Raw genomic sequence first — 20,512 nt, 5'->3', positions numbered from 1 at the left:
AGTGATCGTTTGAATTGCGCGTTTCAAAACAGTTATTATAATGATGTACGCGAGTGTATTATTGCTGTACGATCGTATTCGAAAAATAAACTTATTTGACGTCGCTTATTAATACAAGCTTGTTTTCTCAACGGAAAACGGTCGATCTACAAATAAGATTTAATGACGATTGGGGTAGAATTATTTAAGGGAACATACAGGTACAGTAGAAAACTATGAACGGTGTTTATTATCGCTATAGTTATTAACGCGTAATCTTTTTTTTTTTTTTATCAACGACCTCCGTCCCGATCCAGCATATTAATATAAAAATATAATAATTCACTTAAGATTTATAAAGCTTATATTTCTCTTAATTCTCAATAGAACAGGGAGTATATTAAATCGGTGAAAACTAGTCGGAAAAATAGCATTCAGAATCGTAGGGGACAGGAAAAATAAATAATAAAATAATAAATACATGGTCTTGATTGTCACTATCACATGTATATTCATCGCATTTATGTTTGATCTGTTTAACTTATATCACGGTCATTCGTGTTCTTATTTATCCCGATGTCCCATCACCCCTTTTAAGGTCATATTGTCCCTCTTGTAGTCAATATAATATAATTATATAATGTTTTGGCGAACCGACGACTCTACACGCCATTTGCTTGGACATGAAAACATATAATTTATTAATTTCAAAGTAGGTACCTCACTTTCTATGGAAAACGTCCAAATCTGGGCTACGACGAGTATTTTAATTGTGGAGAGTTCGGTGGACCTTTGGCGGATATAATCTTAGTCTTGCCTACACGCAACGACTGTATAAACTTCTATATAAACGTTAAACTACTGCAGAAGCCGATGACGGTTATATGATATGGATATAAAGATTATACAAAATGTTATTACTGTTATTATTAGATATTGTTATTAGTTTATTACACTTTTTCAACCACATCAAGTCTTGTATCTACGCCGACATGGGATTTATTTCGTATATCCATCAATCACGTAATATTAGATACTAATAATAATATATTATCGGTATATAAGGTATTTTACATTTTGTATGCGTAAATATAGTTGAAAGTATATTGTACATACTATATTTTATATATTATAGGTGTGTAGGTACTGGCGGATTTAAAATGAAAAGTATAACAACCGACGTACAACCTAAATCTATAACGTATTATATAACTCTAACCCGCAACTGAAGTGTTTTATTATTATTATTTTTTCCGAAAACTTTAGAAAACTATTATCATAATAATATAATGTACGCTCGTGCTGCCATTGTAGGTAATAATCATACATATTTCTATCGTTATTATTTATGATGTTAGAAAAAAACTTTTAATTTTTAAATCGCTCTACCCTTGATCTCGACCCGAAAACTTATTAAGCCGTTTTTATAATGTCACGCCACGGGTACTCGGTGACGGTCATTGTTTTTTATATTCAATTGGTACCTATATAAAGCGAACAGCATTATACTGTGACGACATGTTGAAGTATAAAAATAAAATCTTAATATTATAATTGTTAAAACTTTAAAAGTATACACACATAATTTATAATGTAAACACATACGGGTGTATAACTTTCAACAACATGTATTAAAAACTAATACAGTTGATATTATAGTACAGCAGATTACCGACTGGATACTCAAGAAGTTTTAAGCATAGTGGACGTTTTTGTAAGAATGTAGAAGGCATGGTCAAATTTATTTTCCTAATTTAATAGCTAAATATGTATATAATATATACATTTTACCCATGATTTTTTTTATTAAACTGAGGGGCGATCGCCCTCCCCCTCCCTGTTCACGTCTCAGACATTGGTTTTTGATGTCATTACTTCATAGTTCATTATTCGTATTTCGTAAGACATCATAAATATCATGTTTGCCCTTTAAAAATCATCCGCCCCTCATCCGTAATCTTGGCCCTGGTCCGCCCCCGATTAAACTTAAGTAAAATCATTGAAATTGAGGTAATAGTAATTTAAAAACTTAAATATTTTGTATAATTTCATCAAAAAAAATTGATTTAAAAAAAAAAAAAACTAATATGTTATCATCTATTATTATACTTTAAACGAACGCCCGCGATGTCATACATGAACACGGAAAAGCAATCATAATCGTATTATATAGAAAGCAGGGAGCATAAGTAGTTATATCATAATAAGCGTATTTACAAGAGCAGCATATGTTACACCTTTGAAAGCGATATACATTTATTAAAAAAACGTGTGTTTTACATTTTATATATACGTAAATATTTCATTCGATATTGTTTATCTGTAGCGGATGGGGATAAAATGGAATTAAAACACATATAAACGATCAGTTTATAGTAGAATATGTGCCAATAATATGCTATAAAAAAAAATAAACGGTTGAATAATAGGTGATGAGTGTAACGTATTGATCAATCGTAAGACAATTGTGAATATAGAAAATAAATAATTTCTTAAACGAATTATATTTGTCGTACCTTGAAACCGGAAATAAATAATAAAAATAAAGTTGATTTGAAAAATACGATGTGAGATACATATCCTATAGTTAAGTATATTAATTAGAAAATTACGCCTACTATGACTCGATGAACAATAATGATGAAAATGCCCTTAGTTTTTTTTCTATATCGCATATAAAAACAATAAATGAATAATATAAATCGTTATATGTAGGTATATAAAAGTTATGAATACGTTAACTTAAATGTTATATTTCACTATATCAACTAAATTGTATATTTTTGGTATTTCATATACATTTTGAAAAACACATCAACTCGTCATCAGAAAAAGAAATATTAAATCTTATAAAATTTATATAATAGAATTGATTACTCATTACCATATTTATTAGTTTTTAAAATAAAATAATATATTGTATTTTATAAAATCATTGTTTTTAATTGATCAACTTATTAATTATTATTATTGTACCTGAAACCGAAGTCGGTGCACGCCCACGTGTATATCACTGTGCAGTATAACGCATTGTGTATATTAATAATATTATACATATATACTTTGTTCAGCGAGAGAACGCACCGCAGACCGATCAAAATCAGTTTTTCTGCGCATTCCCAAGTGATATCCAGCCATAGGCGAACCAGTTTTGATAGCAAAGTAATGCGGAGGGTTGCGCAGAATCGGCGCGTTCTCTCGCTGGACAGAGTATAGGTATTGTACCTCTTTATGATTATTGGGTTGAAATCTCAAAATACAGAAATTAAAATAAATGCAAGATAAAATCCGCGTTTATTTATATACTTAGTATACTGATATAAATAGTTATAAATTACAAAAAAAATAAATTATAAGACTATAAATACTATAATATAAGAGAGCGTATTAAACGTTTTCACCGTTTTTAAAAAAATAGAAAAATAATAGATAGATAGATCGAATGTGAGACAGACACAGAAAACCATAATAAATTTAGTGCGAAGGAAGATAGGCCGAGCGGGTAAGGTGTTTTAAAAACATTAATGTACAGAAACCCTTGTGAAAACAAATATCCCGATAACTATGTATACGTTCGTGTTTATAGCGCATGTATATAATACACGACGTATAAAATGAATAATAAATTAAGCGAAAAATAATAATAATAATATTAATAATTGCAGGAATATATTGTGCAGTGTGCCTACAGGATTCCGATGACTCCGCATGCCACCCTGGAACCGGCGTGTCCGGTGGTCAGGCTGTCGGTGAATCCTCCGCGGCCCATGTCGTCGGTGTCAGCGTGCACGACTACAGCGCGACCAAGGATGTTGTGGGCACCGACCAGCGAGATGAGCGGGTCCGAGAAAGAGAATTGTGCCACCCCAGTGTTGTCGGCTTGGATGTTGCCCAAGTCACCGGCGTGTCTGGTTTCGTCGTTGGGGCCGCCGTGTTTGTTCTGCAAAACAACGATATAAGTATGTTAGTGTTACATAAAAAGATAACGGTGTCACTATGTTAGTTATAAGTTATAACTTTTATCTGTTTCACAGCAGAGTTCAGATGGTATTATAAAAAATAAATTTAGCTATAACCACTGTCGTCAAGGGGACAATTCTGGAGATTGATCATTAAAAACCACGAAATCTGTTGTCCATATAATACAGGAATTTACAGCCCTTCCCCGTGTACACTATCTGAGCCGCATTATGAAAGCGGTATGGGCGGGAAAACATTATAAAATGGTATAAGATGTTCAATTAGTTATAATAATCTATAACGTATATATTAAATTGATTTACTCATGTATTTCAAAACGGGTTAATACGATATATATATACTTAGATGAATTGGGGCGACAAAAAATATTTGCTCCCGGGTGTAAAAATTGTGAACCTGGCACTGCCTCCCATTTTCATATTAACATAATAATATAACGCCTTCGTAGTTTTTTTTTCTGTGTGTAATTATTACGTGTTGGTATGTGAGTATTTAAATTGTAATTTATTTAGAGATATGGAGTGTATTACATACATGTTGCCGTAATGCTTGCAATAGACATTGATAAATGATAATTAACTAGAAAGCGAGTAAGGGTAATAGAAGTAGTAGATTATGTGGAGATTTTATTTTGTGAAACATTTTTATATATTTATACGTTGTGAAAATGAAAAACGTTTACCAACAAATGTTTTATATGAATACTTTACTGATGTTATACTCAGTAGTCTTAAGTACGCCCATGACCACGATGCATACAAATAATTATTTTAATACCTATAATCTATATTAATGTTATAGTAGTTATTTGAATCTCATACTATAATATAGCAGCTATTCGTTAATTAGGTTTCATAATCGAACCTTAATTTGATAAATTAATTTAGATTAATACAATTTTGAAACTATAAAAAAAAGTGACAGTAAGAATTAAAGACTTTTAAATTTGTACCTTAACAAGATAAAAAACAATCTATAATATTATTATAAGTTATGAATCACTGTATTACACCATTCACACTTCATAGTCTTATTATAAATAATATAATATATATATAATATATTGTAATATAGTGCATATAATTATATGATTATTTTATCAAGTATACAATTGTTAACAGACAAGTCATCAAATTCATTACAATAGAATACATAGAATTGCTTAAATATTTCGCTTCGCATATTACACGCATACGTATTATAATAAATGATAAAAAAAGTTCAAGTTTTTCGTTTGATTTTCAAGACATGTTACAGACGAAAGAAGAATCGTTCAGATTACGTCATAAGGATGCCTCTGGTGTATATAATAAGTGTCAAACCTATGACTGCGGTGGTATGTCGTTTATATGTATGAATTTATGAATAATAATAATAATATTTCTATTATTAGATACATATTTGCATACTTATATGCGAGTTTGTAAATCGAAATCATTTTTATTTGTATTCTTTGTACATGTGTATTTATAATATGTTGCTCGAGCGATGACGAATCGTTTCCAATCTCACATTATCACAAGTAACAGATATGCTATACATGTGTGTACGACCTGATGATGGCTATAAAAGAAAATCGTATTTTAACGACGTTTTATAAATTATATCGTTAGAATATTCGTGATAACTGATAATAGTAATGAAATCGAAACCCAACAACAGTCGAGTGATAAGAATAAAAAATGGTCGTATTAAAAATATATGTATTACAGATAACAGATGCATAGAAATTATATTTTTTGGGGGAAAATAAATCAAATCGAACGCGCACAAAACATACGGTATATACATTATAACTTTATAAGGACATACACGATAAAATTACCTTCCTTTACGGTTATTAGGTATACTCAATGATACACATAAATAATATGTATAGTATATGTACATCTTAATGTGCCGCAACATTTATAATAGCCCCCAGCTTCCCAATAGCAACCCGTTTTCAAAAATAAATTTAGATTATATTATTATAATATTGACTGATAAATATTATAGTGCAAAGACACGTTACGTTTGTTTTATAAAATTATTCAGTTTTACATCAAATTCTTTCATTAAAAAATCGTATAATTGTAACATAATAATGCGGAATAATTGACTTTTGAGTTGAAAAGTGTATCTACATTATAGCCATATATTTCCCACACATTATAATAGTATTATAAATTATTTTATACAAATTAAATAAAATTAATTATTAAATATACTTTGGAGAATTATGAAAGTTATAATAATGTAAGAAGTTAATGCTCTTTAACTTTTTCGAACTGTTGGGCATACTTATATATGTATAATTTTTAGATTTAGATTTGATATATTATAGTCAATATTTCAATAGTCATTGAACATAATCTACTCGATCGAAAACTCAACGTTGTCAAATCATAAATAAATTTAAAACTATTTATCAACATGTGAGTCGTGAGATGAATGAATAATCGATAACCCTATTAGCTATTTATGAATTGAAAATGAGTAAAAACAAAAAACTAAAAAAATTGCGCCTGTGTGTACGCACACACACACACACACCTTGATGTGTAAGAACGTAAATTTCGTTCTCACGCACGAAACATTAAAATTTAAAAATACACAATAGTAATTGCTTGGCGGGTCGTCAGCTCGTCATCGTAATAATAATAAATATACATAATTAATAATGTGCTACTGCGTGGTACATTAAACACAACTATATAAAATATATTACAATAATTGGTTTTTGAAAACAATAGTAATATTCCTGCAACAGTATACAATATACTTAACATTAAACACTATCCTGGCGTGATCGAATTGGATCGTATAACAAAACCTATCAACGTCGGGTAAACAAATACGCACGTCGTGTTATTATAATTCAATAAAGGACGCACGGAATTCGACGGTCGTTACGATATAATACGCTCGTAATGCATTTATGTTATAATAATAATATAATACGAGAAACAGAGAGAGTGAGAGAGAGACAGACAGAGTTTCCGGGCACGCCGCCCAGAGACGACTTTAACGACCATGTCCTTATGTGGCGACCTCACAACGTCAAATTAGCTCCTGTAAATTAACTAAATGAAAAAATCAATAAACCAAAGACGGCGGGTCTCTGCAACAAATAACAATGGACCACTGCAGTCGCCGCCCTGTCGCACGTCGTCGTTGTACACAAAACATCAGGTACGTCTTATGTATTGTAATAAATGTATAGCGGCGTTATCGTATTGTTAACATAATGCGGCTCGAATTCAATAATAAAAATGATAAGAAGGAAAACTGTTTAATAATTTAACGTATACTCGCCGTCGCCGAGTCCTATCGGGTGTAAGTTTGACGCGTGAAGTATACCATTTTATTTTTCATTTTGGAAATAGTAGCGACCGAAGCACGTCTTCTTAGTGCGTTTGATATGTTCGTCGGTCACCGCGCATACGATGCGAGTTGAAAAAAACGACAAGTTTGAAATGCTGGTACGAATACCCGGAATACCGAAAATGTAATGTTCAATATAATTATGATGTCTCGAACGTTTTCGACAAGCGAATTACTTTGTAATAATACTTCGACGTGATTCACAAAGCATGATCACTCCCATTTTTCATTTCTTAAGATTCCGATTTTTGGAATTTTCAAAAATACCTAGAGATTATATTTTTAAATTCTTGACATCGTTTGTACTAGTAGATACTTAAAGAATGTCCTGTAACGACGCAATCTCTGTTTTTCAAATGAGAACCCCACTTTTTCCCTGAAAATTATTTATCGGATAATTTTTTTTTAAAGTTTGATGAACCTAACTCAAAATGTAAACACGTAGTTTTGAATTTATTAAAATGCTTAATTATCTATTTCTGTCATCAAAAATAATTACATTATTGTGAAAGAAAAAGATCATGAATACTGAGTATGCTTATTATCCTGTATTATGTGTGTGCGTGTGTGTGTTTATTACTACTTACAAAACGATAAATAATTCGAAATAAAAGATGGGACAGGGGTATGAGGGAGTAAATGAAAACGGAATGACAACAATAGCGGCTCGTAATCCACCACAATAAACAACATAGTATTAAGTATACGACGTGCGTCCCGCTTGTATGTACAACAATTGGTGTTAAACCGTACTCGTTGGCGGCATGCTCTGCGGGACGCCGTCTAACCAGCGATCTGAGAGCTGATGAGAAAAGTCACGTTGACTGCAATACCCAGCTTCTCCTCCGGGTGTCAAAACATTGTGTAAATATTTTAAAAGAAATTTATATATTATTGTATGTATTAGTGTATTACACGTATAGGCTGCTCCAGTCGTTTGATAAAAAAAAGGACGTTTTTCGCTTAGTCGTGCGTTTGACAGCCTCGAAATAGATGCTAGGGTTTAATATAGGTGAGCATTAGTCTGCAAGATTTATACTAATGATGATATAAGAGAGGCCTAGAAATCTTGTAAGAGGTTTCCTCAATTCCGACCCTAATTTTTTTATCCCAATAATTTATCTAAAAATGTATTACAATAACTATCAGAACAATACATTGTTATGTATGTATATGGAAACTTATAGGGATATTTGGTTGTATCATAATTCATAACTTAAATTCAAATCTAATAACTCTGAGGATATGATTTAACGTTAGTATTATCTATTTGACTGAAGGGTCACTGAATTTACACTGGACGTTTCACTAACACTGAAGGCATAAACTAACAACCGTAACTATGTAAGGACTCGAAAGCCAACCCTGCTCATGCACTATACATATATTGTGTTTATAATAGAAACACCACTGCAGGCGAACTATGTATAAAGGCGATACGATATAACTGTATAAGACGTCGTATTATATGCATAACAGACCGGTGCAGTGATTTATGATTGACCTTTTTTTTTCGTCTTACTCGACCGTTCTCGCGCAAAGACCTTTGAATTTGCATTCCACGCAAATATACGCCTTTAAAATACAAAAACTACCGAGTGAAACCAACTGCATTAGCAAAGAAACCAACAGAGATCCTCGTCAGTCGTTGAGGATAAAATATTTATCGCATTCGCGGGAAAAAAGATTTATCATTTGGCCTTGTTGATTTTTTTATCGCATATATATTACATATCACTTATATATAATATAGTATATAGTATTGTGTATTTGTAACGTACGCCGTTCCAAGACTACGCCATCGCGTATATATAGGCGTGGAAATAGAAAAATAAGTAGTAACCGTCTAACAATAATTTATTTATGCATTTCCAAACGTTTTTTCAAGACGTTCCTATTCGTGAAACTATTTACATCGGGTTGGTCGCTGCTAGTTTTAGGTATATACTTTTATTCAAAGACATTATCATCGATTATCAGAAAGTTTCTTCATTATGAATTCAAATTCAAACGCATCGTTAAAAAACAAGAACACAAATACGCATATATATGGTTATTATAATTATGTCTGACACTTTAGTTCTTTCTCTCAGCAAACGGTTATTAAATATGAAATACTTTTGAAAATCATTGGAAAATATTATTTCTGATATAGGTGTAGTTTATATTACATAATATTATGCACTTCAGGCTACGTTTAAACTAATGGCGCGCTCGGCGGGATAGCGCACGCCAAACAAACTTTTTGGATAGAATTTAATTAAATTTTCTGTCGACGGATCGCCGCCTCTGTCGTTTAAACGTCCATAAAACACATCGACGGTACGTTTTCTATTGTATTAAATACAATAAATACATAATATTGACCCACGTACTTATATATTACATAGGACTTAAGACTTTATACAATTTAATATAATGACATTATATTCGAATATAATCGACGAAAAATCGAAATTCATAAAATGTGTGCGAAAAATGTTCGTATAACGAATGGTTAAAACATTAATACACGAGTATGATCTAAATGATCGTACATGGATTGTGTTTGGGCATCAGGCACGTACAGGTAAAAATCGATGGCCTGTTTAAATAATTTTCACGCGGGAATAATAATAATATTTAGTCGCTCGTGATTAATTATGCACCTGATTAAAACTCAAATAAATTGAGGTTGCCAAGACAGAAGACTAAAGTTCACCATCGTACACGTGTTGTTTAGGTACATTCAGGGCCGGCTCAAGCAAAAATAGTGTCCTAGGCAAAATCAAATTTTGCCGCCTCTAAAAACAAAAAATTGTACTCTCATTTTAACTTAGCCCCTCCATTCCCCTATTTTTTGTGATATACCTACAGCAATTATATTCGAACTTAATCCATCACTTAAAGTTAGTGCTATTATTACTATTTGTAAATCTTTAAAAATTTTCATAATTTCGTAAAAATCAGAATTCTCAATTACATTATAGAGAAATTTGATAATAGTGTCTAAAATCTGGTTGAAAAATTAATTTTAAAACTTCGTTTGGGTTATGAATAGGTTCGTCTCGTGATTCATTTACTTAATTGAGTAGATATCGCATCGGCCGTATTTGCCAGACAAATTTAGTTTGAAAACAAATCATTTTTGGCCGTACGAACATTCAATTATGAACATTGACACGACGTTATAAATATATTAGGTAAATGTATTTATAACTATTATTTAATTATAATTATTAGGTACCGATATAATAATTGTTTAAGTACTATATTTTATTTTATTACCTATATCATCATGGAGTTGTTGATATTAGAGGTCTAAAAACGAAGAGTTTTATTTTTATGGAATAAATGGCACCTTAAGCATAAGGAAAGGATAAATAATGGAATGCATTAGCTAAGCAAACTAAAATGGGTAATAAGTGAATTAATTTTTTTCATTTATTGAGCACTGAAAATATTTGTAGCAAGTCTATAGTTTATCGTATGCATCTTACGCATCAGACGTAATTAAAATGGACATATTTACGAATTTCGGAATGCGTTGCAATAAATGCGTTATTAAATAGTTCACGTTGGCTGCAATTCGGATTTACATTAGACACAGCGTAACGTATAACTTTAATCAATATTATTTTATTTTATAGACAAGTTGGTTTTCATGGATGAATTTTTTAAAACATTTTTCTATAATACCGATAGAAATAAAAATAATGTATGAGTTAATTTTGAAAATGCCGCCCCAGCTAGGTGCCTAGCTCGTCTATACCCTGAGTCGGCCCTGGGTACATTAAACCTACTTTAATAGCGCACAATTCGGTCGGAGATTTCAATAGGTACTGTAATATCGCCATTGACTAAATAAATAATGCTATAGTATTGCATGCTTTTCGTGTGTGAATTATGGTGCTGGAAATGATACTGGATGAAGATAATAATGATATTTCCACAATTACGATCTGGACATTTTTGGTCTCGACTAAAATTGATCACGCGAACATGTGCGAGTGTGCCATGACGTTTTTTCAACCTTCTGAGGCTAATGAATCTCTTTTTAGATAACACGAAGTGTCGGTTGGAATTTGATTTCGTTTTAATTGTTATAATAAGGTTGTCTTCCGCATAATATGTAGCGTAATGTTAAACATAAACGTAGTACTTGTGTGAGCGTGTAGATATTTATATATATATATGTGTGTGTGTGTGTGTGTGTCTATATATCGCGTAGTACATAATATTATAGTATACATCCGTTTTCATGTTATAGTTCTACGCCGCATCCGCAGCCGTCACATCCATCATCGGTGGTAAGACTTATTAGCCGACCCATCGAGGGGATAACAACTGCGACTAATATAATATAATACATACATATATTATATAGGTATTAGGTACATAAGCATATAGCTAACACTAGTCGGCGGCGTATGCGAGACGGCGCCCGACCACGATAACGACGACGACGTACACAGATATAAGTAAGTACACATGTCAGCTCGTTCGGTTTAGTGATGGTGCGTGTTCACAGTAAGCGTATACTTTTTTAATATGCACTATATCATATATTGTGTACACGCGTAGTCGAGTCGTCTGTTCCGCCGTCTATTGGTCCGCTCATCCCTCGAGATCGAAACCAGTATTTACGTGAAGAGCGTATATAGTATATGGTATAATAATATGTACTCGCACGTATATTATTATATTGTTGCATATTGTTGTTTTTGTTTCGTCGCCAAAGAATGCGCTATTTAAAAAAATAAAAATTAAAAATATATCTTGTACATTGCGCGTCCTTCTGATGACGGAGTCCGAGGTCTTTGGATAGCTGCTGTTATATTGGTATACAATATAATATATAACACATATTGTATTAATATTATGATTGTATAAACATTTCTACGACAGAATTACTTGTAAACCCACGTAAGTACGTTTTAAACGAAATTCGATCGCAGCATCGAGAAATACAGATTTTTCCCCTCATTGAAATCGTGTATGTGAGCATTATTTTACCGGTCGTTTCGTAATGGGTAGGTTATACATAACAGTATTGTTGTATACATGCGTATAGCTGCCCGTGTTGTATATTATTATTAAATTTATAGTATACATATACGAGAACATATAGGCAGGTATACACAGGTACTAGGTAGGTACGTTTGAACGTTTTTAGCTCCTATCGTGTAACTCAAAACCGGTTATTTCAGACCGTATAGTGATTTTAAGTAATAATAATAATAAAAAAATCTGTAAATTAGATACGATCGTCCGTCCGGACACCGTGTTCGGATTGCTTGTAATCATCATTTTTATCGCCGTTTAATTGTTATGATCACGGTTATAATACTAAACAACGTATTGTCTTATTTTAATTTTTTGTAACGATTAGACACCAGTTCGTGTAGGTTGTAAGTACCTACTTCATGAATAGATATTAATAAGTAATAATACGTTTCGGTTGTATCCACAGCAGGCGGTTTCAATACGATTTCGTGTCACCCAACAGCTAGTGAGTGTATTTAAATGTGTTTTCTAACTATACGTTTAAGGAAGTACATACTATATACACACCAAGAAAAATTCCGTTTGACAACTAAAATATGTGTTATTAGTTTATTATTTTTTATGATCATTTTAATCCACACGCTACTACATTAAATGATATTATGAATAGGACGAATAGGTACATAACGATAAATAATATTGTAATGAATAATAATCATATTGGTAACGTTAAAGTTTAGTTCTTTATTGACAGTTGAATGGTCTTCTAGATATGTCCAAATGGCTTATAGAATAAATATTATACTAAAAACGTTCATACTAAACGAAATAAACGCATAAAAGGTTTTTTTATTCATTTTTTATAAAAGCATTATAATGTTTTCAACAATTTACATTTTATTCTATAGTTTTGTAATGGTGTTAAAGTGGTGTTCATAATATTGTTATTGTTTATCCAGGAAAGTATTTTTCCTAGGCAAAGTTTTTTAAAAATACGTACACAATGTGACCGATGGGATGTCAAAAGTGAGATAAACAGTATCCATTGGAAAATTATAAATCATTTAAAAAACCGAAGTGGGTTCTCACGTCCTATTTTGTAATCTTTTAAAAATACGGACAGCGGAAATGCAATGTATTTTAATTTAACTAAAATGTATAGGAACGGGTTTTTGAATGTTGTCAAAACGTTTTCGTTTTGCTTGGATGTTTTATAATTGCCTTTCGACTAGACATTGAATATATATAAATAATAATAATAATATATAATAGTATGGCAATAAGTTGATTTCACACATAAATGTTTGGTATTTGAAACAAAACAAAAGGAATAACAATACCTAATTACAATTTACAATTGTATACATATTACATGGAATCCATTGGTTTTGACACAGAATAGTAACTTATTGCTGCATTTCTTAGATTATATAATTTTATTTAAAAAAAAACACAGATTGATGTTTATTACGTAAATATTTAACCAAAAAATTAAAAATATATATTTTTGTTTTATAAAGTTTATTTGCATTACGTTTTAATACAAGTTTTAATCAATATAAGTAGGTGGGTATCGTAAATATGGCTTTATTAAACGTTAATTATTACTCATTAGGCTCTAATAGATGTTCATAAATTTTACCATATCTGTTCAAAGGTTAAAATATGTTAAGCGATGTTTAAACAATATGAACTGATAATTTAACGAAAAGCGATCATTATGTAAATTACAATTATTATAATACAATGAGTTATAAACATTATGTAAAATACTTAAAATCAATATATCTTAACATTTTAAGACGTTTTAGATATACGTAAACAAGCTCGTAATATTAAAATAAACTTTTAACTTTTCACTATTTAAATTTTTGTTTTAATATTCTATGCTTTAAGAATATTATTTTTCGGAGTATTTTAATTCTAAAAATTGAATTTTTTACGTGTGGCTATTACTTGTTTTAATTACTTATAAATGTTATAAATGCAAGTTTAGATGAGTAGAGTTGCTTGTATAGTGAAACAATATTTAATAGGATATCCCCATACAACTCTACTTCACTTTTAAATAATTTAAATACTTATACAACTAATTACCTAACTAATAGTTCAAAAATCGATTTTTATTAACAAATTTCTCACATTTGTTTTTAAAAATGCTGTTTTATGAAGATTTCAAATTTTGTAAAAATCCAGTGTAGCAATGATACCTCCTCGTAAGGCGTAACAGTGGTATCTATAGTGTGACTTATTATTTATATTTATAACAATATATTTATCCTATATTAAGATATTTTTATACAATACTTCTACAAAACTATAATCTAAATTGATGTAAACTATTTTAATATTTAACTATATTTAGATATAACTAGACCAAACATTTGCAGAACAAGTCTAAATCTAATCTAATCTGTTATATAATAATGATGCGTAGTTTCAATAAAACTTTTTTTTGGATTTTATATTAACGTAATACGATGCACTTCTCGGCAGTGCTATTTTCTTGTTGACCATACTGGTTATATATAAAATAAACAATATTATTTATATTCAATGCCGTATCTGGGAAGTTAAGGGTTCACCAGCCTAAAAATTTACTCTGAGTACAGCCTTGTATATATTTATATTATACATGAACAGAATATAATATTTTGTTTGTGTATGGGGTGTGGTTAAGAGTTTGTGCGATTTTTTAAAGACTCTTTGGCTTATAACTTGTACGCTAGTTGCTGAAATATTGCATGATTTAAAACAACCGTACTCAGAATATGATATAAACGAGAATCGTTAAGTTAAATGTTGTGTGAGAGAATAAACACTATGATTAAGCACGAGTGACAGTTGACACATATCGTGGCTCTTCCGAGAACTTTCAATCTTGACCCGGAAGTCGAAGGGACGGGGAAGAAGAAAAATGCCATTGTATATTATATTGTCGGTTTTATATACAAAACATATAGGTAGTGATTTGTTGTACGTATATTTCAACATTTTTAAATGGAAAGAAGTTAGTGGCTTGGAAGTTTAGTTGGAAAAAATTAAATAGTTGAAAGCAATATTGTGTAGGCAGTATTCCTATACCAGGAACGAGCTATACGGTTTTATTAAATATTAGACTCGGTAGTTTTCATATGAAACACAAATTAAATTCGACAAACATAATTATTAACGTATTAATTTAATTTAATAGAATATATAATCAATAATTATAGATATAACCACTATGACGTATAAAATATTATATTGAATATTGTGATAATTAAAAATTAAACTATGGCGTTCAATGTTTCTAAATACTGACGTACTAAGATTCTTGAAGTTTACATAGAATTATTAGAAATGTTTAATTACGTTATTATAAGTGTGGATTTATTACTATGTTATATAACATGGAAAATTATAGTAGAAATTAGTAAAATTTAATATTTCATAATTATAATACAACCCAATTGTAGACTATTATTTTTCTAAAATTAAATTTATTAATTTTATGTGTGTATAAAATGCTTTTAACAATTGCTTTTCATTATATAAATTAAAAAAAAAAAATGGTTTTTGGAGGTATACATTTTATATCATTTTTAAATCGATTTGACAATTCTATAAGAAGACCAACAAAAGTATGAAACAACGAAATAATAACATGGAATGAAAAAAAATTTATTTTGAAAACCATGTTTATTTTTATAATTATAGTTTAAATTGCGTATTAAAATTATTGCAATTGTACTTAAATACAAATAATACAATACGAATATACGATATTTAATTTTATAACATGATTCCATGTCTAATATTATGTAGATATTTTGCATGGATATAAATAGATATTATAAGCCAGGTTATTAATTACATTATTACAATGTACAATTTAAATAGTTCTAAATTATATATAAAAACGTAAAAAAAAAAATTAAATTTCGTTAATGTTATTATTGCAATGGAAGTTTCTTAAAATATTGACATGTTTCAATTTCTTGCTCTACTGAATGGGAAGTAAAGATTTTAGTATTATTTGTGCATTGTTCCTTACAATTATATTATACGAACAATAATCATTCTCTCTAGTTCTGATGTTCTGTAAATTGCGAGCGAGAATAATAATTTTTGAATTTGAAAATGACTGAAAAGCTTACTTGTATAATAACTTTTAAGTTTTATGTTATAACTATTATTAAACCACTAAGGCACTAAGTATTTAATTTAAATATTAATTTTTCCAAAGAAATGTTTATTAAACGTTCACTAAGTCATCATCACAAATAATAATTTGTTCTCAAATTTATACAATTTTGTAATTATATACATTGTATAATATTATAATGTATAGGAATTATAATCGAAATTATTAAGATGGCATATCTGTGCAAACTATAATAAATAATATGAATAATAACTAATTATGAGACTCGAAGCAAAATATTAGTATTTAGAAATTAAGGAAATATATAACCAAGATAATTAGTGTCGTAATAGTTATAAATATTAAATTTATAGTATAGTTTTATAAAAAATTATTTTAAATCCAATACTTGCATTTTGCGTAGATTTAAGTTTATGTTAATTTTTTAAAAGGCCCTGCCAATCTTATATAAATGTGTTTGAGCAGTTGAGCATAACATTATGTATATTTATTATTTAATGTAGGTATTAAACTAAGTAGCAAGTAGTTCTACTTAAACATATATTTATATATATAAATATTATACTATACTATTTATGTCTATTTAATATATATAGTATTTGAATAAAAATGTTATTAAATATTTTAAATATCCATAAGACCGAACACGCTAGTGTGTTTTTATTCCGCATTCTCATCATATTATATCACATAAGATCATAATGTATAACCGTACCTATATGTAACATAGTTCAATGTTATATACTTATATATAATGGATAATAATTGGATATACATTACGTCATCATATATATCAATTATACTGTATATGTTTATATATATATATATATATATATATATATATATATATATATATATATATACTTATGTGTATATAGTATTAAACATACAAAACCCTAGAAAAATGATTTTCTACCTTTAAAACGAAAAGTTTCATATTAAATATAAGTGTGTATCTATTTATACATTATAAACTTACATTTACATATAGCACTATTGTATTATGAGGACATGTAATATGTCTATATTATAATTTATAATGTACTTATATAATGGATATAAATATTAATAATCATTGCAACAACATGAAAGAAATTTTAAACTGCAGTAATCATACATTTTAGTATGTCATCGTAATGAAATTAAAAAAAAAAAAAAGTGTATACATATAATATTAATATAAATCGGTTGGTATGTAAAACACGTCAATGAGAAAATTATATATTATAGAATATAGCGTCCGCTCGGTCTTGGGAAGTAATAATGCAAATAAAAAATGTTCATACACCGTGGGGGTTTTCGCGATTTGTGAACGTTGATGACTGCACATTGAACGATCAAAAGCAACTGAATATAATAATTTATAGTATATTCTAAGGTTATCCACGGGTGGTATCACCGATAACCTTTACTCAGACGTAAATCGATATAATATAATAACCGAATGTACCCAAAATAATACACACTCGATTGCGAAAACAAAATAATCGATTAGGTTGAATAAAATTATTAAAAATCACTGAAGTCGCGAATTATCTTTAATAAAATATATATTTCTTATTATTACGTGTACTTAGTTAATAGGCGTATTAAGTATTTACGTAGATATTAAATGGAGTTATATATTATAACGTTTTTCTTTTTGTATATTTATGTTATTCGATGTTGTCAAACAAGAAAAGATAGAACCAAATTTTAAGTTTAAAGTATGTGAAAATTAAATTTTGTTTTTCAAGTTGTACCTAAATATAATTTAAAAATATTTACATAAAACCGATTGTATTTTATTAAAATAATAAAATATAATTTATATAGAAATTTGTATAGTATATTATGATTATTAATTATTTGGATTTCGAATGGAACTTGAAGTTGTTTTCTTGATAACTTATTGTTTCAAAGAATTATTAATTTTCATCACTAATCGCAGCTCAAAGCTCACATATTTGTGCTACAAATTATACAATGTTTGGTAACATATTTAATAATATGATTATAAGAGTGTACTGATATAACTTTTCGCGATTTAAAAAGCATTTGTATATCGTGTACGTACATTTATTTGATCTGCACTTTTATAGTGAAGCCGTAAAACGATTGTAGAGAAGTTTTATATGCGTATATAGGACCTATATATTTATATCAGTAATGTATTTTTGTTTATCCGCACAGATTTGTTTTACGATTGAAAATTGGAAAATATAAGCTACCTCCAACTGAAACATTAATATACTGTTACATGGCGTCGTTCGTTTCAACTACCTACGACCAATATTAAGTAAGTATTACATTAGCTTTAACGACAACTAATAAATGTGACATTTTTTTCCAACACGTTCTCTGTGTTTTTAATGACTTCGGCTAACGCGTCACGTACCGGCAATTAAAACACATGTTATTGGCGTAAAAACAATTAAGACGATTAAACGTAAAGTATTGTAAAGTTTAACGATAATATTCCACTAGACGATAAAGACTTATTAAAGCAACAAAAAACATCTGTAATGTTAATGCATATTCTTTTTTTACAATATTGCAATATTTATATATTATAAATGCGCGTAAAATACGATGACTCAGCACGATAAATTACATTATTATTACAGTACAAATATCATAAAAAAATAAAAAACCCTTAACGTCTGAGTTCTGCAAAAAAACAAAAAAATTGGTATCTAAGTGACTATATGCGCGGTTACTGCAACAATGTGCGTACAGCATCCACAGGTAGTCCTGTAGCTCGTGTACCTAAATGACGATTTGACGTATGTGATTAGAATGCTCCACAAGCATTTTAAATACAAAAATCGTTTTTTACATCGAGAGTCTATAATGATGTCGTGTACAACCTGGTCGAGCTACAATAATAACTTCCGAATGTTTGGACGTCAGACGGCGTCTCCCGAGGTCTCCTGAGAATCACAATATACTCTTAGGTAGCGTGATAACAATAATGTTACATTACGTATAGCCGACGTCAATAAAGCAACGCGTGCGGATTAACGTGACGAAAAAATGTCTTATTACCGCGTCGGGTATTTAATGTTTAAACGTATCGAAAACTACGATAGTTTTCCCACGCCCACACGGATTGGTATTTTCAATTTGTTTTCGAATGGTTCTTTTATGTCGTTCCTCATCACGCGCGCGTCTCTCTCGACCGTGCATATTATACCACATACCTACATATATACACACGCACACTACTGTATAGACACTGCGACGACTGCTTACTGTTGTTGTAGCTCTATTATATCTTATTATCGTTATTATTATTATTATTATTATTATTATTATTATGTGTCCATCGGGGATCGGTCTGCCTGCTGCCATCGTCGCGGACCCGTGAAGAACACGCGCGTCGCACATATACACACGCATACTCTACAGTCTACACGCCGGGAATATTATACAATTGAAATCGTTCGCTTTGTGGCAATGACAATCGTCGTCCAACTATATATAATAATATAATGTAGACAAACAATGGCTAGTTAAGCACAAAACGTTTCCACAACACTTCAATACGAATACTTCCCACGCGGCCCGACAACTACGCGACGTGTCGGCCTCCTCGCTCCGCGCGAACGCTACGACGGGACAGCTCAGGGGCGACCGTTGAGTTTAGTCACGATCGCCGACTAACGTCGAGCACATATACGCGGTGGTGTGATCCGTTCATATCGCTTTTACAAATTACGATAGTTAAATTGATGTTTCACTCACCAGACTTTAAACAATCACGATAATAAATACGAATTTCAAAGATGTTAGCACTGTTAAAAATCTAGTTTACAGACATTTGTGTATATCTAAAAGCAATAGTTAGCTTTTCGAAATTTTCTTCCCATAAATTTACCCCCCCCCCCTGTACGATCAAAAATTGTATTTATGCCATTGATCGATCACGTTAAACGCGTACCATATATCAAACGAATTATTATAATAAAATGTACTTATAATTATTATAATATGTTATGAGTATACTAGACCACTATTTTTATTTTCAGGATTGGCAATTTATTGTAGTCCACATGCGGGAAACGGAATACG

General features: G+C 30.1%; 1 protein-coding gene across 1 annotated transcript in view; it reads right to left on the bottom strand.

The window, feature by feature from the left end:
* Positions 1-20,512, bottom strand: part of LOC113550924 (superoxide dismutase [Cu-Zn]-like) — a 77,267-nt gene that overhangs the window by 10,877 nt on the left and 45,878 nt on the right. Inside the window, exon 4 of the mRNA XM_026952887.1 lies at positions 3,669-3,919. Coding sequence (XP_026808688.1) covers positions 3,669-3,919 — 251 coding nt within the window. The remainder of the gene's footprint in view (positions 1-3,668; positions 3,920-20,512) is intronic.

Source organism: Rhopalosiphum maidis, chromosome 2 (genome assembly GCF_003676215.2).
Source record: "Rhopalosiphum maidis isolate BTI-1 chromosome 2, ASM367621v3, whole genome shotgun sequence".
Classification (NCBI taxonomy): Eukaryota; Metazoa; Arthropoda; class Insecta; order Hemiptera; family Aphididae; genus Rhopalosiphum; species Rhopalosiphum maidis.
The sequence above is the reverse complement of the archived record's forward strand: the minus strand, read 5'-3'. Positions and strand labels throughout refer to the sequence as shown.